The sequence below is a fragment of the Aquarana catesbeiana genome, linkage group LG04 (genome assembly GCF_042186555.1).
Source record: "Aquarana catesbeiana isolate 2022-GZ linkage group LG04, ASM4218655v1, whole genome shotgun sequence".
Lineage (NCBI taxonomy): Eukaryota > Metazoa > Chordata > Amphibia > Anura > Ranidae > Aquarana > Aquarana catesbeiana.
In genome coordinates, this window is record NC_133327.1 from 653898306 (window position 1) to 653918486 (window position 20181).

Sequence of the window (20181 nt, forward strand, 5' to 3'; positions counted from 1 at the left end):
CATTCTAAGGACAGTGAATAAATGCGCTGCCTCTGTGAACACTCTGAAAGAGAAGTTTGGAGGGCTGAGGGAGGCAGTAGCACTGATTAGACAAGACCTGCATACGGTCAAAGAGAGAACAACTGCAGCTGAAAGTACAATTAGCGATCTTGAGGACCAACTGCCCCTCCTTATCGGAGAGTTTCAGACTACTGCTAGGCTGGCTAAAGCAACAAATTTACATGCTGAGGGCATTGAAAACTGCCTGAGGTGGAATAACATCTGTAGTGTGGGCCTGCCTGAGACGGTGGAAGGCAGGGATTCCATTGACTTTGTAGAACGCTGGCTGTTTTTGACAAAGAAGCTTTTACCCCTTTGTATGCAGTAGCAAGGGCACACAGAGTCTCACTCGGCCCTTGCAACCAGGCCACCCACCGCGCACTATATTGGGCCGCCTATTGAATTATGGAAAAAAAGAAATGATCTTGTGCCTCCCACAGGAATACCAGAACATACAATTCAACAGGGTGCACATCTCGTTTTACCCTGACTACTCCACTGAGGTCCAGAAAAGCAGAGCAAAATTCATGGTGGGCAAGCAGTGCCTTCAGAAACTACAGGCCTCCTATGCAATTCTGTACAGCTAAACTTCGCATCACAGCCAGGGCACAGGCCAATTTCTTTGAAAACAGTGGAGGCTTCTGCGTGGCTTTATATCAACGAACATGCCTTTTGTCAGCCCCAACAACCGTTGGAGGAAGATGCCTGAGATGATTTAATCCCCCAGCTACCTCATCTGTGAATTTTGTCAGGACCAGTACATCTGCATTTCACAAGTGTCTACGAGTACATTTAGGAATGTCCATATATGTTTCTACAAAGAGTGAAAAGAGTAATCTAACTTCATTAAGTAACAGCTGCATCGTTAACATTTCCCTTTGCTTTTCTAGCATGCTGCTACACTGGTGGCAGGAGAGACCTGTTGTCCTCCACGAACGTTCTCATGTTTGTTATTCTAGTTATCTACACCTATGTACCTTTGATAGTGTTGGAAGTCAGCGGAAACAGGTATCCCATCTTCCCCAGATACTTTGATGGATCCTGCTACACTGTCCCTTTACCATTGTGGGATTTCAGTTGCACTCATCTGTTGTACATGTTTTGTGTTATCTTTCCGGAGCACCGCACCCCTATGACCTTGGTGCATTAGAAACCCATGCTATGCACCTGTCACACCATCATGATCCTATGAAGATTGCATACCCCCCAGATCCTAAAAATCTTCTCTCTACTGTGCTTGGAATGGATTGGAATGCCCACATAGCATCCTGTTTTCCATGTACTTTCCTCACCAACATGAGTACAGTCTCTGTCGTTTCATGGAATGTCCGAGGGCTATATGACCCCTTAAAATGTACTATGATACCAACAATGTTGCGTAAGCACTTGCCTGCTATCTGTGCCCTACAGGAGATGCACTCCACTAGTGTGTGACTTATTGTCCTGTCTCAATTTATCATGGGTAGGAGGAGTGTACTCTCGTTTACTTAAGGTATTCAATGAGGCAAGAGCCAATCAGTGTCTTCCCCCATCCATGACTAAGGCCACTAAAATACTGTTGTTAAAACCTGGAAAAGACTCCCTAGATCTAGGATCTTATAGGCCTATCTCGCTCCTACAAGCAATGTTAAAATATTTGTGAAATATTGTATTGTTTCTCAATTTACAATCACAGGTAGGTAATGTTGCAGATAAGGCACTGCTGTCACTCGATGGTCATAAAGCTTTTGACAGCATTGAATGGTCATATTTGTGGGTCATAATGCGTAAGTTTGGGTTTGGAGCGGGCTACATCTCATGGGTCCAACTACTATACCATGCTACAAGGGCGGCCATAAGGGAGGTGAGCAAGATATCCCCCAGTTTTGACCTGCATAGGGGTATTAGATCGGGCTGTCCCTGGTCTCTGTTCCTATTTGCTCTTGCCATTGAACCTATGGCAGCACTTATTCGATCTAATAAGAATATATGTGGTTTTAAATATGGGGCTCTACAAGAGAAACTTAATATTCTGCTTAGATTGCGCTTGTTATTTTTCTAAATAAATGACACAATTTCAGTAATTTTCCCTGGCATTGTGCATTTGGTTCTCACTGGGTGAAGATTGTTTTATTTATTTATTTTTTGTCTCGCATCGGTCTATAATGTTATAGATAGTTTGAACACTTCCCTAACAGCTTTATGGCTGTAACATTACAATCTGTTTTTAAATATGCAGCCAATCGGACTTGGCACCACTAATTTCTACAATCACAGGATATTGCCCTTGGACTTGAGCAGATTTTTCTATGAGACAGCCTTTCAGCATTCACAGATGGCAGTAAAACTGAACTGTACAGTGTGAAGTGCAACTGGCACAGGCAACGATTTAGACAGTGAAGCTGTTGGGGATTGAGAGAGGAAATGGAAGGCGTCTGTTTGCATTTGTTCTCTGGATCCATTTAACTTGGATTTCATAGGAAGATGAAATTGTTTTTCTGCAGCAATTAAGGTTTTCAAATTATCCTATCTCAAAAATGCAATACAAGCTGGGATGGTTGTATTACAATACACTATAGCTGCTTTTGGTGCTTCACACGAAACTGTATTGTTTTAGCAATTTGTAAAAAATGGAAAATGGTATAGCATGCTGACATCACTTACACCATGTTAGTTGTCACATAGAGTTTTCAGTGTATAGTACCATGTTCTAAATCAGCCAAAGTAGATTTTATTGATGAAAGTAGTTGATCAATGCACCCAAAAGTGATATTTCTCTTTTAGATGAAGGCTGGGGATGAGCTACCCATTGAGCTTCTTACACGTTTCATGATTCCAGCAGTGAGATCTTTTCTGGCTCCCATCAGCCTTCATAAGAGTTTGAAATGTAGGTGTTCTTACTCCTGTTGCTCCACAGTCATTTTGTTTTAAAGTGGTTATAAACTGAAATGGTTTTTCACCTTGCGTTTTTGATGTATTTGGATTTTTATTGCAAATAGATCTTTTAATAGCATCCACAAAGTTTGAGGAGTGCTAGAATCCGGAGGACTTTTTGAACCCTTCTGAGAAAACTGACCAGTAGAAAAATGCATGCCTCTATTAATTTCCAGTTTTCTCAGTCTCTCCTTCTTCCTTTCTGTAAGTCTCTGAGCTATTCAGAATACATAATTTAATAAAGGCCTCAATATCATCAGGAGTCTCTACTCAGGCGAGTTGTTCCATTATTGCTTGATGGAGCTGGCTTTTTTGCGCTGCTGGATTCCTAGTGGTATCTGAAATCCAACAATGAAATTCAGCTGCTGTGTGCTCTACAACATTGAGTCTACCTTGCAGTAAACTTTGCAATTTTGCTTCAGCAGTAGTTAGGATCAATGAAAACTTGATCCATAGCAGTCACAAAAGAACCAAAATGATCCAGGATAGCATTATCTTGCTCCACATAAGAGGAAGCCCGGGCTAATGCCCTGTACACACGACTGGTTTTGCCGTCGGAATAAACTCTGAAGGTTTTTACGATGGAGTTCCGACAGAATTCCGCTAGTGCTGTCTTGCATACACACGGTCACACCAAATTCCGACCGTCCAGAACGCGGTGACGTACAACACGTACGACGTAACTAGAAAATGGAAGTTCAATAGCCAGTAGCCAATAGCTTCCGTCTCATACTTGTGTCAGAGCATGTGTCGTTTTTTGGTGCGTCGGAATAGCATACAGACTAGCGTTTTTTCTGATAGTAATTTGTTCCGTTGGAAAAATATAGAACATGTTCTCTATCTAAGTAAACCTGAATTTTCAACAGAAAAAGTCCGATGGGGCATACACACGGTTGGAATATACGATGAGAAGCTCCCATCTGACTTTTTGTGTCGGAAATTCCACTCGTGTGTACGCGGCATAAGGCTTCCTCAGCCAGCAGGTTGATAATAAACAGCACATTTTTTTCCTCTCAGAAGTCATTCATTCATTCATTCATTCACATTTTTTTCCTCTCAGAAGTGAATGCAGCTGTTTGCATCTGAAAGTATACAGTATGTGACGTTGGTTAAGGAAACCTCTCTAATGGAGACAGTCTCCACTGAACTTGAGAGGTAGAGGTATACGTGCGTTAGCATCTACAGCAGCAGTATCTCCAAAACGTAAGTCCTACTATTGTCTCTGAGCAGATCAAGGATGCCTTCTTGTAACTCTTTCACCGCAATTTGCAGCTCAGAAAATTTTTTCTGGTAGATACCACCAGACTCTTGCAGCTCAGCAATTTGCTGCCTAAAAGGAGCCACAGTAGTTGCTACCATGTTTGTGGCCAGATTGTTATGTCATGGTCTGGGATTAGGCCTGGAGACCAATGGCTGTTGTAGTGGAGATTCATGCAGTAGTCAGCTAGGTAAATACACAAACCGATCCCCTAAGCAGATGGAGTGAGCTCACCCAAGGCATGGGGTCTAAGCACTAGCCAGTCTTCACCAAAGCCCTAGATGGTGGAGGTGAGTTTTGCTGCATGCTAATGCCAGGTGTCGGCCCTCTGGAATTCCCCAGCAGGAAGAGAGAAAGCCAGGGTCAAGTAGCAGATGAAGCAGATGCATATTCAATGAACAAGCCAAATGTTCAGTTACAAGTAGTAGCTGAATGAGATCAGGCAGAAGCATAGCCAATAAACAAGCCAAAAGATAGTAGTGTGTAGTAGCTGGATGGAATCAGGAGGAAACATAGTTGATGAACAAGCCAAAAGGTCAATAACGAGTAGTAGCTAGATGGGATTGGGCAGAAGCATAGTTGATGAACAAGCCAAGGGTTGAAAACAAGTGGTAGCAAAGATAAGGCCAGTAACAGGTATGCAAAAGAGCAAGATATCACATGGAGAGAGCACATTAATCTGGCATACAGTAAGTGCAAAGACATGACTTAAATAGGAAGTTGATGGGAGGAGCAAAGAGTTCAAGGTCCACCAAAAAGAAGGTACAAAGTAAGGTTATCCAAGAAATCGGGCAGGGAGCTGTCCAGCATATCAGGTGGCACAGCGATAAGAGCCACAGCCAGACACCGCAGGGGTTCCAGGTTCAGATTCGGATCCTGACAATAAATTAATTATTTAGAGGCTGGATAAAAGTTTGCATGTTTTTAAAGTTTGCATCTATACACCAGACATTAATTAAGAGACAACTAGAGAGGAAAGACGGATTCAATTCCTCCAAATAAGGGATATTTGGAAGCTATGGTTCCCCTGGTAGCGAGATTTCTGAATGCTCGCAATGCACCCTACTGCCATGTCCACGAGTGCATGACCTAAAGCATTAAAATTAAATTATATAAATAATGTTTCTGTTAGGGCTTTGCATATGAGAAATATGTAATGTAAATTATGTCAAAAGAAATACGTATTGTACACCTGCTGGGAGGCAACCATAAGCATTGTAAGCAGCTAAGAGCTGCAAGTGGTTCATGAGCGACTAAGTTGGGTATCACTGAAGTAGATGAGTTGGGATTCATTAAAAAAAATGATAGACATTATTTCTCCTTTCTCTTGATAAAGAACATGTTGTACTGCATTTAGTATTTGTCCTTCCGTTACAGATTGTTTGATTACAAAGAAAGCATTTTGAGTGGTTCTCTACTTTATGGCCTACATACGACAAATAAAAACCCCTATTGCATCAGTCTCCGTGTATAAGCTAAAAATCGCAGGTGGCATTTTGTTGAAAAGACTAACTCCATGCAGCAACATTGATTTCATTTTTGAAAATGATATTTGGTAATAAAAAAACAGTTCTTTCCCTATTTATACCTCGCTACTATTTTTATTCGCACATTACTCATATTGAATGAATGGTTGGTAGCAATTATATAATCCTTCGATTCGGAGGCCAACTGGGTGCCAGCTATAAATCCTGAGTGAATTGGTAGTGCTTAGATGAAGAAAGTCACAAAATGTTCTCCTTAACAAAATCTGTACAGATGTGTCCCACATCATCTCAAGAAGACAAAATGCTGAGGCTTTTAAAAGCCATTCGGTGTCTACTAGGTGAGTTTTATGTATACATGAACCAGATCCTATTTTCAATATGTTTTTAGTATTAGTGGCTCTGTTGACGTTGTCCATTGGCTTTGGGAGGTCATTGCATAATCCGGTGTTTCTCAACTCCAGTCCTCAAGGCGCACCAACAGGTCATGTTTTCAGGATTTCCCTCAGATGGAACAGCTGTGGTAATTACTAAGGCAGTGAAACTGATCAAATCACCTGTGCAAAATAATGGTAAGCCTGAAAACATGACCTGTTGGGGTGCCTTGAGGACTGGAGTTGAGAAGCACTGGCATAATCTACCCAAGTAACAACAGTTTTTTTTTCTTTTTGTGCTGAATTATTTTATTTTGTAACCCTTACATATAGAATCAATGTGTTTTTATTTATTTTTATTTTTTTAATATTTGATTTAAATCACAAGAGGCATATCTGGGTTATCACATTGACAATGTATAACCATTAGTATTGCTATTACATTCAGATGAAACTGCATAAATCTGAAAATCAAACCAGGGTACACGTAATGGTTTTGAGGTACAATTAATATGTACAGTATATTGGCTATGTAGTATATCAGCCAAGGAACAAATCGTTATTAGAAGGTCCTGGGACTTCCTCTACCGTTTTCCATTTTCATAGTATCAAGAGAGAAGAAAAGAGGAAAGTTTACCGAAAATAGAACGAGAAAGAAGGAAAGGGGGGGGGGGTCCTGGGTTGGTGGTAGACATCAGATATTTCAGTAGACATTCATGGCATCGTTGTTTATGGGCTAAGCATGGCTAGACCTTCTTCAGAGAGGATAAACATATTCCACAATCTCCACAACTCTGAGTATTTTTTGTGTTTATGTTGTGTTGAAAGTGTGAGATCTTCCATTTTATGAATCTCTTCCACTTATGTAGCCAGCAACTAATAGTTGGAGGCAACAAGTTTTTTCAATTGAGGGTAATGCATGACTTGGCTACATTTAGTAAGTGATGTACAATCGATTTGTTATATTTTTTTTGCCGGAATATAGTAGATGTGGCATGTAGCAAGAAAAAGGCCGTGTCATCTGGGATCTGATAGTCTGAATTTTTGGGTAATTTTCCACACTTCCCTCCAATATGGCATTATTCTAGGGCGAGACCAGAAAATGTGCAACATCGTACCTCCCTCCTCCTGTCAAATCCAACACCGATCAGCCACCGCAGCGTAAAATGTATGTAACATCTGCGGGTGTGGTACCACCGCGTCAGTATTTTGAAATTAGTTTCCTGAATTTTCGTGCATATAGATGATTTCAACAAGAGTCTGATAATTTTTTGTTTTTTGGCAATCGTGAACATACGGTTCAATTCCCTTTCCCATTTCCCCACCCAAGGTAAACGCAGGGGTCTGGGGGGGTAATCCATAGACTATATGTTTTGGAGAGAACTTGTGTCAGTACCCCATCATCCGAGCAGTATTGTTCAAATGTAGATAATTGGCAACCAAATAACTTTGGTGCCGGTAGGGATTGAAGAAAGTGATGGAGTTGTAAGGCACTCCAAAACGGAGGGAAAAGGGACCGTAGAAAAGGGTGACTCAGAGAGTTGGATGTGTCATTGCCATCATCCCTTGAAAGACTTGGAAAACAAATATACACCTCAATATGGGATTTTTAAGGCAATGTAGCAGAAAAAATTATATTTAGATAAAAGAATAATTTATTGATACATAGAAAATTTCATAACATACAAAAATAATTTTAGTGATCATACAGTTTAAAAAGAATCGTCAGCATGACAATGTGGAAAGCAGAGAGTTGATAATACTCCTAGATCGTGATACATCCTACTACAAGATACAATCACCACCTATAGCGATGTGGTGGCGTCAAGTAGCAGTATTCCAACGTGTTTCAACTTATAACATCTAAAAAGTCTTCCTCAGGGAAAGATTGCATCACGTTCTAAAATTTCAAGAATGTCAAAAATAGCAATGTTACATACCATATATCGTATACATATATCACACATATGTCATCAACCACATAAATTCAATAAGAGCAACTTACATTTTTCATGCAACTGCAGGTAAGGTGCATTCCCAGTGCCTAGAAAAAGGGGGGGGTCTCTATCATTTGTTGCCCTTACTGTCCAAAATCCTCTACAGGATGACAGGATATATTTCTAAAGAATCCAATCATAGGCAGCCAATAAGTGAGATTTGAGGTTCTAAAAAGACAAAAAATGCCATTTGAAAATGAAGGATGAAAAGAGATCCCTTCAGAGATCAATATTCCCTGAGGTATTAGTAGTTCAAGCATGTAAGATTACCTTTTAGATGTGTGGCTGAGTCTGGGTCTTATCAAAGCTGCAGGAGAGCCTGTAAGGATGAGCCTGGACTGTAGAGAACCCCTTGGTTGAAAGCAGAGGGAGAAGAGCCGCCATTGGCCGTCCCTGGCGTCCTAATAAAGGGGTGTGGGTGTGGCCAAGCGAAGGGCGTCGCATCTCCATGGCGACACCACACCGCTCATTTGGTTCCGTACAGCTGTGAGAGGCGCGGCGCCGGCAGAGCGGCGTCCCGCCCCCCGACCGAGGCTCAACACCCCACATCCCCATATCCTATGGGGCGTGGGGGCGTGGCACATGGAGAAGAGGGAGGGAGACGTTGCGTCACCTAGGCAACACAGTGCATCCAGCGTCACAGTCATGTGACTGGATGCTGCAGAGGCACCGTATCTCCTGGAAATATGAACCTCCCCAGGAAGAGACGTAGCCGCCATCTCACAAAAGGGCGGAAGTAAACCTAAGTCTAACAGGGGGATAAATCACCCACTGCTGGGCAACAAAATAATGCTGCGTCGCCTGGTAGGAGACCGTGGCGCAATACATAGGTATTAGACAAGGGGGAGGATAATGAAAGGTGGCGGAAATTACTATGCCAGCTTAGGAAATCACCAAAGGAGACAGCACCATTAAGGGGTTACCTAAGTTCCCTAGATAAAATGCCACAACCCTAAGGGGTCAGTATCTCCCCCTGCTTCAACAATGGAGACTGGGGAGAAAAGGACCTAGGACTGATAACCACCGACACAGTAAAAAACCCCCGTCCCAGAGCGATAATCAAAGTCCGGGGATACAGAGGACACGGCATTTCTAACGTGGCCCTCCGTGACGGGTAGGGATAGAGGCACAGGAAGGACAACTTCTCCAGTAAAACTGGAGATGTATGAAGACCTATAGCCCTGGGAAGCAATTATGTGGATTATTATTGTGAAAATATGCACTGATAATAACAGTCAATACATGGTAACTATACAACCATATCAATGAATAGCCATATTTTCTATTGGAAAAAAGAGAAGTATTGACATAATAAGAAAATTGAAATAAAAATAATGATACAAAATAAATAAACCCTCCTAGAATTCCATCTTAGACTAAGTATATGCCTAATGTTTCAGTGGTCACAATGGGGATTCCCCCATTGGGGATCCCAAGGGAGGAACCATGCCCCTTAGATGCGAATGAGATATAGCAGTTGGGAATAGAGTGAGTATCCCAAGTGCAAAGGGTACCCAAAGACGTAGTGATTAGAAATAAGGCCAGGACATTAATGGCAAAGCAGCGAAGGTGCAGCATATATTTAATTAAGTTTAGTCTGTTTTCCCAGAACTAAAACCCTCCAAGAATGGTCTGAAGCTTTCGGCTTCATTTAGTCCAGGGGGGGTGGTGGCTCTAAGGTATCTGATCCAGCGCACCTCCTGCTGGAGCAGAACCTTGTTCCAGTCACCCCCCCCGATTTAACAAATGAATCCTATCTAGGACTGTGAAATTGACAGAGGGTAGTCTGTAATTATGCTGTCTTGCAACATGTCTTCCCAATTGTAGATATAAGTTGCCAATATGCATGCTCTGCATGTGTTTGTCAACTCATTTCCCGAATTCTTGTCGGGTCTTCCCCACATAGAAGGCACCACACTGGCACTGCATGAATTAAATCACGCCCTGTGTCATACAGTTGGCAAAGTGACGCAGGGAGAATTCTCCCCATTGGGCAGGGCCAGAGTGGTCCTTCTGCCGATGACTTTGCACTGAGCGCAAGATCCACATGGGTAAGTACCCCATGTTTTACAAGGATCTTTTCTGGCATTACCTTTGTATTCACTTTGAGTTAATAGGTTCCCTATAGAGCCTGATTTTCTGTATGTAATTTGTGGTTTAGAAGTGATCAGAACCTTCAAACTAGGGTCCTCTGTGAGGATGGGCCAATATTTAGAAATTATGTTGCTGATCCTTTGGTGTTCATTGGAGAACCTCATGATAATCCTAGTAGAGGTGTCCTCTTTGATAGGCTTTTTAGATTTGAAGATTAGATCTCTTCTATTAGTCAATTTGACACGATTAAAGGCCTTTTTGAGGGTCGATTTTGTGTAACCCCTGTTCATAAGTCTGGTAGTGAGCAGATCTGCCTCTCTCTGAAAATCTTCATCCGTGCTGCAGTTTCTTCTGAGACAAAGAAACTGGCTATATGGGATGGATCTTTTTAGGGCATCCGGATGGAAACTGTCCGCGTGCAAAAGTGTATTGCCTGCGGTTTCTTTTCTATAAAGTCTGCTAGATAGTCCACCACAGAGATCCTTGGATATGGTGACATCCAAGAAATTTACCTCATGGAGGTTAGAGGTCATTGTGAAAAAGAGATTAAAGCTATTATTATTCATCAGTTTTAGGCAATCTTTTAGTTGTTCCTGGGGGCCATCCCAGTTGATAAGTAGGTCATCTATGTATCTCTGCCACATACAGATGTGGCGAGTATACATAGATGCTGATTCCCCCTGTAAAAAGTCCTTCTCCCACTCCCCCAGGTACAGGTTGGCATATGAGGGTGCACAGCATGTCCCCATAGCCACCCCCTGTACCTGGAGGTAGTGGGAGCCCTTAAACAGAAAGGTATTATGCCTGAGGATATAATCCAGCATTAACAAAATAAAGGCATTGAATTTCCAATCCGTGGTTGCCCTTTGTTTCAGAACCCGTTCAATGGCCAATATGCCCAGGTCATGTGGGATACTATTATAAAGAGATTCCACATCTACTGTGACAAGTATGGCCGAGCTGGGAATGACTAAATTGTCCAAAATTTGTAGTAGATGTATTGTGTCTCTTGTATATGAGGGTAGGTCCATAACATGAGGTCTCAAATATTGATCTATGATTTGACTAATTCCCTCCGTGATGGAACCATTTCCGGAGATGATCAGTCTCCCTGGGGGATCATTAAGCTTTTTGTGCACCTTCGGCAATACATAGAAGGTGGGCAGGCAGGGGTGCCGAGTTCATATAAAATCCCACATGTCTCTGTCGATTACCCCCTCATTGAGGGACTTGTCGACCAAGGAAAAAAATTCCTGATTGAATTTATCCACCATTGCTGGGGAAATTTTTTTATAACATTTGGTGTTGTTGAGAATATTAAAACACATTTTTTCATATTTGGCATTGTCCATAAGGACAATGTTCCCCCCTTTGTCCGATGACTTGATCGTAATATCCGTGTTGTTCTTCAGGGTATTAAGGGCCGTTGGGCTCTGTCAACAAAGAAATGGAGGGTCAGTTCCCTGAGGTCAGCAGTTATTCTGTCTTAAGTGTTTTTATTTTTTTCCTTTGCAGGTTTGGACTTTTTATTATCACATTAACAGTCATGTCCATGAACTAACCTAGCATCACCAGGCACTTTTCTCATCTAAGGCTCAAAGAAATGCCTGTTTTAAAGACATTTGACTTTTTTCTTTGCCTCTAAATGCCCCTCCATGTTAGCTTACAGTGCCTTGCAAAAGTATTTACCCCCCTTGGCATTTTTTGTGTTTTGTTGCCTCACAACCTGGAATTAACATGGATTGTTTGAGGATTTGCATCATTTAATTGACAGAACATGCCCACAACTTTGAAGATGTTTTTTTTTTTATTGTGAAGCAAACAACAAATAGGACAAAATAACAGAAAAAGTCAATGTGCATAACTACCCCCCTAAAGTCAATACTTTATAGAGCCACCTTTTGTGGCTATCACAGCTCCAAGTAGCTTTGGATAAGTTTCTATGAGCTTGCCACATCTTACCACTGGGATTTTTGTTCATTCTTCCTTGCAAAACTTCTCCAGCTCCTTCAAGTTGGATGGTTTGCGCTTGTTAACAGCAATCTTTAAGGTTTTCTGTTGTGCCATGTTCTTTCCATTTGGTTATGAAAGATTTGGTGGTGCTCCTAGGGATCATCAAAGATTTGGATATTTTTTTATAACCTAACCCTGACTTGTACTTCTCAACAACATTGTCCCTTACTTGTTTGGAGAGTTCCTTGGTCTTCATGGTAGTGTTTGGTTAGTGGTGCCTCTTGCTTAGGTGTTGCAGCCTCTGGGGCCTTTCAAAAAGGTGTGTATATGTAATGACAGATCATGTGACACTTAGTTTGCACACAGGTGGACATCATTTCACATAATTAGTGAAATTATAATTTCACTAATTATGTGACTTCTGAAGGTAATTGGTTGCACAAGAGCTTTTTATGGGCTTCATAACAAAGGGGGTGAATACATACGCACATGCCAATTATCAGTTTTTTTATTTCTGAAAAATAATTTTATGTATATATTTTTCTAATTTTACTTCACCAACTTAGACTATTGTGTTCTGATCCATCACATATAATTCAGATTAAAAGAAACATTGAACTAAAGGCTGTAATGTAACAAAATAGGTAAAAAGCCAAGGGGGTGAATACTTTTGCAAGGCACTGTATGTGTCCATGCACACATAGGCATTTACAGGCATTCAGAAGCAGGAGTGTTTAGAGGGCAGAAAAAAACCCTGCATCACTTGCATGTACTGAAGAGGAGCGTTTGGGCTGAGAGAAGACCTAAACGCGTTTATGCATGTTTGTGTGCTACAGTAGGTGACCGCGATATTGTGTCAATCTCGCCGCTGTTATCGGCGAGATTTGACACCTGCGAGCCACGTCGCGGGAGCCAGCGCCGAGCTGGCTCGCTGATCGGGAAAGGAAAACTTTTTTTCCTTTTGCGATGAGCGACAGGCAGTGCTGACAGCTGTCTGGTATGAATCATGAGGGGGAACGCCGCGCCAAATTTTAAATAAAAAACCAGCATGGATTCCCCCCCAGGGGCATACCAGGCCCTTAGGTCTGGTATGAATTTTAAGGGGAACCCCCTACGCTGAAAAATCGGCGTGGGGTCCCCCCCAAAATCCATACCAGACCCTTATCCGAGCACGCAGCCCGGCCGGTCAGGAAAGTGGGTGGGGACAAGTGAGCGCCCCCTCCTCCTGAACCGTACCAGGCCACATGCCCTCAACATGGGGGGTTGGGTGCTTTGGGGAAGGGGGCGCCCTGCGGGCCCCCCCACCCCAAAGCATCTTGTCCCTATGTTGATGAGGACAAGGGCCTCTTCCCGACAACCCTGGCCGTTGGTTGTTGGGGTCTGCGGGCGGAGGGCTTATCGGAATCCGGGAGCCCCCTTTAATAAGGGGGCCCCCAGATCCCGGCCCCCCACCCTATGTGAATGAGTATGGGGTACATCATACCCCTACCCATTCACCTAGGGAAAAAAGTGTCAATAAAAAAACACTACACAGGTTTTAAAAGTAATTTATTAGGCAGCTCCGGGGGACTTCTTCCGACTACGGGGTCTTCTTCCGACTTCGGGGGTCTTCTTCCGACTTCTCCGCTCTCTCCAGCCTCTTCTCCCAGTGTCCGGTTCTTCTGCCAGGCTCCTCCACTATCTTCTGCTCTTTTGCCGCTCTTTTGCTAGCGGTGGCCCGGTCTTCGCCGTCTTGTTCCTTCTTCAATTCTTCTTCTCTTCTTCTTCCGATGTTGACACGATGCTGTCTCCCGCTGTTATGCTGTGTGAGCGGTACGCGATCACTTATATAGACATCGGGCGTGGTCACTGGGTGATTTCACCCGGTGACCCCGCCCCCTTACGATGCCACAGTCCCTGCGCATGCTGGGACTGTGACGTCACGAGGGGGCGGGGTCACTGCCTATATAAATGGTTGCGCAGTTCGCACACAGCATTCCAGCGGGAGAGAGCGTCGTGTCAACATCGGAAGAAGAGAAGAGGGGACAAGACAGTGCAGAAGACCGGGCCACCGCTAGCAAAAGAGCGGCAGAAGATAGCGGAGGGGCCTGGCAGAAGAACCGGCCACCGGGAGAAGAGGCCGAACCCCGGGAGAAGAGGCCTAACACCGGAATAAGAAGCCGAACACCGGGAGAAGAAGCCGAACACCGGGAGAACAGGCGGAACACCGGGAGAAGAAGCCGAACACCAGGAGAAGAGGCCGAACTTTGGGAGAAGCGGCAGGAGAGAGCGGAGAAGTCGGAAGAAGACCCCAAAGTCGGAAGAAGACCCCCGGAGCTGCCTAATAAATTACTTTTAAAACCTGTGTAGTGTGTTTTTTTTATTGACACTTTTTTCCCTAGGTGAATGGGTAGGGGTACGATGTACTCCATACTCAATCACATAAGGTGGGGGGCCTGGATCTGGGGGCTCCCGGATTCCAATAAGCCCTCCGCCCGCAGACCCCGACAACCAACGGCCAGGGTTGTCAGGAAGAGGCCCTTGTCCACATCAACATGGGGACAAGGTCCTTTGGGGTGGGGGGGCCTGCAGGGCGCCCCCCTCCCCCAAAGCACCCAACCCCCCATGTTGAGGGCATGCGGCCTGGTACGGTTCAGGAGGGGAGGCGCTCACTCGTCCCCACCCCCTTTCCTGACCGGCCGGGCTGCGCGCTCGGATAAGGGTCTGGTATAGATTTTGGGGGGATCCCCACGCCGATTTTTCGTCGTAGGGGGTTCCCCTTAAAATCCATACCAGACCTAAGGGCCTGGTATGCCCCTGGGGGGAACCCACGCCGTTTTTTTATTTAAAATTTGGCGCAGCGTTCCCCCTCATGATTCATACCAGACAGCTGTCAGCACTGCCTGTCGCTCATCGCGAAAGGAAAAAAAGTTTTCCTTTCCCGCTCAGCGAGCCAGCGCGACATGCACAGTCCCCTGTCGCCGAAAACCAGCGCGATGGGATTGCGCTGGAAACACAATGTCACAGTCAGGTAATATAATACATTCTAATGGCTGGAATAAATGAATACTCTGGCCAACAGATTGCATTAATGCCAAATGTGTGAATGCACATAAACGCGCATGCAAAAACACAAATATTACTGCAATTTTCAAGCTAATTTTCTCCTAGGCTTTTTTTGGAGTATAGTATGCATGGAGCCTAAATACATGTTAAAACAAGCACTCACTGGACTTCTGTAGCTATAGGTATTGTGTAGAAAACAATCTTCAAAGTAACAATAGAGCATTGATCCTCTTATTTTGTAAACGTGTCAGTTTGTCAATCTTGAAAACACACGTCTGTTAGAAACTTGACTTTAGAGTATTTGAGGATTAATTATTTCACAGTAATGCCCCGTACACACGGTCGGATTTTCCGAAGGAAAATGTGTGATAGGACCTTGTTGTCGGAAATTCCGACCGTGTGTAGGCTTCATCACACATTTTCCATTGGATTTTCCGACACACAAAGTTTGAGAGCAGGATATAAAATTTTCCAACAACAAAATCCGTTGTCGGAAATTCCGATCGTGTGTACACAAATCCGACGGACAAAGTGCCACGCATGCTCAGAATAAATAAAGAGATGAAAGCTATTGGCCACTGCCCGTTCATAGTCCCGACCTACGTGTTTTACGTCACCGCGTTTAGAACGATCGGATTTTCCGACAACTTTGTGTGACCGTGTGTATGCAAGACAAGTTTGAGCCAACATCCGTCGGAAAAAATCCTAGGATTTTGTTGTCGGAATGTCCGAACAAAGTCCGACCGTATGTACGGGGCAGTTAGAGAGATCAGTGGGTGTTTTTTTTACAGCTTTTTTTACTGCTTGTTAAGAATATGTAAAAACATTAATGTCCATAGCTTAAGTGCCCTTTAAGGTAGGTATTTTTCAGAGAAAGAAAGGAATTTGAAGCTGTCCTAAAGTGACCTAATATAGTCAAAGGTATTTTATATATGTATATAGTGTATTTCCACTTTTGCAGTCAAATTTGAGAAAACCCCAGTATATGTTTGATATAAGTTCCTATTCACACAACATATCCAAAAAAAGCATGTCTAAACAATTTCAGAGTGACCCTGTCCTAAGGACAAGCTGAGCCTCCTCTCATTACCATACATAGCAGAAGATCCCATGACTAAGCTTTGTGGGCAGAGTGAAACGCGTTGGAGGCATGCCCTGGTTGGAGACCAGGCTGAGGTTACCACTCTACACACCACTCCAGGACAACTAGATGTTCGGCCTTTATGGGCCACCCCATTGTTCTCTGAATACAATGCAGAAGGCCAACTTCTAAATCTTTAACCCTTTGTTAGGACAGTCTAGTTTACAACTGATAATGGGATCTGCCAGCACAATACAGACAGGATTATTTAAGACAAACACAACTGCCCAGCCCCCTCATACAAAAAGAGCACTTAAGCAGGGACCGGCCAAGATTCGAATCATCTATGGGCAGGCTGATTGTACCTAAGTTGATCCATCGATTGACTTGGGCACATGCCAAAAAATGCTGGCTTTTTACACGTGTGTGTGTGTGTGTATATACACTATATTACACATTATACACTATTACACACTATAATAGCACATTATTGGGGGACATTTAGGAGCTGAAAAGACTGAGAAAAGAATCACCCAGAGATTCTATTGGCCTGGGATCACTAAGGAAGTGGAAATGTACTGTTCCTCCTGTCCATTGTGTCCGATTTCTGCACCCATGCCACTTTTCCGCAGTCCTTTGATACCCCTGCCCATCATTGTGGTCCCTTTTGAGAGGATCGCAATGGATTTGGTTGGCCCCTTGCTGAAGTCTGCTAGGGGGCACCAGCACATCTTGGTGATATTGGACTATGCCACCCATTACCCAGAAGTGATTCCTTTCCGAAACACCTCTGCCAAAACCATCGCCAAAGAGCTATTTCAGGTTTTCAGCTGTGTGGGCATTCCTAAAGAAGTACTAACTGACCAGTAAGTAAAAAAAGTAAAGTAAACTAAAGTAACCAAAGAGCTTTGCAAACTTCTTAAAGTGACCCAATTACGTACTTCGGTGTATCACTGTCAAACAGATGGGCTGGTTGAAAGATTTAAAGATTTAAACAAATGCTGAGGAAAGTGGTTGATAAAGACGGAAATAATTGGGATTGTCTACTCCCTTATTTGATGTTTGCTATCAAAGAGGTTCCCCAATCCTCCACAGTGTTCTCTCCTTTTTAGCTACTGTATGGGAACACCCACGGGGATTATTGAAAATTGCCAGGGAAACATGGGAGAGTGAGAGTTCCCCTCATAGAAGTGTGATTGAACATGTGGCACAAATGCAAGACAAAATTGCACAAGTGATGTCTATTGTTAAGGAACATTTGGCACAAGCCCAGTTGGCTCAGCAGAGGATTTACAATCTGGTGATAGGGTGTTGGTGTTGGTCCCTAAGGTCGAAAGTAAATTCCTAGCCAAATGGTAGGGTCTCTATCAAGTGTTGGAAAAAATGGGCGGTGTGAATTATAAAATTAGCCAACCAGGAAGATGGAAACCTGAGCAGATATATCATCTGAAATTGCTAAAACCATAGAAGAATAGGGAATCCTTGGTCACTGATACTACCCCACTTTCCTCCTAACCTGGTTATCCCTGAAGTTGGGATAGCGGAGACTCTGTCCAAAACTCAGCAACAGGAAGCTAGAGAGTTTGTGCTCCGAATAAAGAGACATTTTCAGAATTGCCAGGTTGGGTGTCTGGGGTTGAAAATGACATTGTCACCACACCAGGGGAAAGGGTCAAGTTGAAACCTTATCGAATTCCTGAAGCCCGGCGAGAGGCTATTCGCCAAGAAGTAAAAGAAATGCGTGAGCTGGGGGTTCTAGAAGAGTCAAATAGCGATTGGTCCAGTCCTATTATAATAATGCCCAAACCAGATAGAAGTTAGCGGTTTTGTAATGACTTGAATAAAATCACTAAGTTTGACACCTATTCCATGCCACGCATAGAGGAACTGATTAATCGCCTAGGGACAGCCCAGTACATGATGACCTTAGACCAGACCAAAGGGTATTTGCAAATTCCTCTCTTGGAATCGGCCAAGGAAAAAATGGCTTTTGTAAATCCAGGGGGACCTTTCAGTATTGGAGAATGCCTTTTTGAGTTACAGAATGCTCCAGCCACATTTCAATGGGTAATGGATAAGACCATTTGACTCCATCGAGCCTATGCAGCAGCATACCTAGATGATGTGGTCATCCATAGTGAGGATTGGGACTCACACTTACCAAAGATTCAGTCTGTGTTAGATTCCATCTGGAAAGCCGGGTTTATAGCCAATCCAAAAAAAAATTACCATTGGGCTAGAAGAGGCAAAGTATCTGGAATATACCATTGGGAGAGGTCTAATAAAGCCCCAAGTAAATTTGAGGATCATCAGAGTTGGCTACGCCCCACCAACAAGAAGCAGGTTCAAGCATTCTTAGGAATTGCTATATCGCCGCTTTATTCCCCATTTTGCCTCACAGGCTGCTCCCCTGACCAATTTGACAAAAAATAAGGAGTCTGTCATGAGCAAATGAACCCCCAAAGCAGAAGCAGCTTTTGATGCCTTAAAACGGGCCTTATGTAGTCAGTATTGTGCTCGCCTGACTTTTTAAGGGACTTTGTGGTCCAGACTGATGCATCAAATGTTGGGTTAGGAGCTGTGTTGTCTCAGGTTTTCAAGTGGGAAGAACACCCTGTCATTTACCTCAGCCAGAAATTGAAGGCCCATGAAGAAAATTATCCCACTATTGAGAAAGAATGTTTTGCGATAAAATGGGCTTTATATTCTCTCTGGTACTATCTCTTGGGTAGACAATTTGAACTGGTAACAGATCATGCTCTATTAAAGTGGATGGCACAGAACAAAAGGACCAATAGGAGGGTGAATAGGTGGTTCCTGGCCCTGCAAGAAATCAGTTTTACAGTGAAACATCGCCCTGGTGTTAGAATGGGAAATTCAGATGCTTTGTCCCAAGTGCATGTGTGCCTGGCAACCTGTTTCCCAACCCTAGGGTTGAAACAAGGGGGGGGGATATGTGTCAGGAAGCCAGGAAAATCTATGGGTTGTGTCCAGGATGGGAGGTATATTTGTTCCAGGTTCATGCTGTACACTGAATGCTTTTGTGTTTGTGCTGTGTGGTGAGCCTGTTTGGGCTCAATGAGGGTTAACAAGCTCAGGTGTAACAGATAAAGCACTCAGGGCACTGAAAAAACTCCCAGGTTGCTTCCACAAGGGGCTAAACCCTGGAACCAGATCTCTGTGCATGGCAGACTGGGGAGCAGCAATACCGCTGAATGGTGAGATTAGGTCTGTGTGACTAAAAGCCTCTGTTTATTTCTGTGTGACCGCCAAGTGTCTGGGCAGGGGTAGGCTGTGGCAGAACATGTAGTCGGGTTCCTGTGTTTTTGTAGTTAGATGCCCAAAGTGGCAAGGGATTATTTTCAGTTTTGTTTTATTTTACCTGTTTTGATACCTGCACTTTGTAACCACAGGCGTGTAAATAAACCACAGTTTTTGCTTTCACAAAGGTCCTGCTGTCTGTAAGTGCCAACTTCACTGTGCTGTGACCAGGGCTGGGAGATTTTCTTAGAAAAAACTCGATTTACGATTCGAATCGAGTTTTGTTTTTTGGACACCGCGCCAGTCCTGAAGAGCTGCGGGCAGGAGTTTTTAGGCGAGGCCGTGGCTTCGGTCTAGTCCGCGGCGTCCGGCCTCGCGGACTAGGCCGAAGCCACGGCCTCACCTAAAAACTCCTGCCCGCAACTCCTCAGGACCGGCGCGGTGCAAAAAAAAAAAATCGATTTGCTTAAATTTTGAATCGATTTGACCTCTCAACTCGATTCAAGATTTAAATCGATTTTTTCCCCAGCCCTAGCTGTGACCCAACCAGGGGGTGCTGCACACCCCGCTAATCTCTTACAATATATATTCACATAAACACAGTGATCTTCAGCCAGTGCTGAAGCTTAATCTAAAGTCACTATATCAGTCTCACAAGCTTTCAGAAACTTTTTGTGACAAT

General features: G+C 43.6%; 1 protein-coding gene across 3 annotated transcripts in view; it reads left to right on the forward strand.

The window, feature by feature from the left end:
- CAMKMT (calmodulin-lysine N-methyltransferase) overlaps nt 1–20181 on the forward strand; it is a 685679-nt gene that overhangs the window by 501315 nt on the left and 164183 nt on the right. For all 3 annotated transcript variants that reach the window (XR_012244021.1, XM_073628476.1, XM_073628477.1), the window contains one exon: nt 5969–6035. Coding sequence is in view for 2 of the 3 variants with exons in the window: in XM_073628476.1 (XP_073484577.1) it covers nt 5969–6035 (67 nt within the window). In the remaining variant the exon portion in view is untranslated. The remainder of the gene's footprint in view (nt 1–5968; nt 6036–20181) is intronic.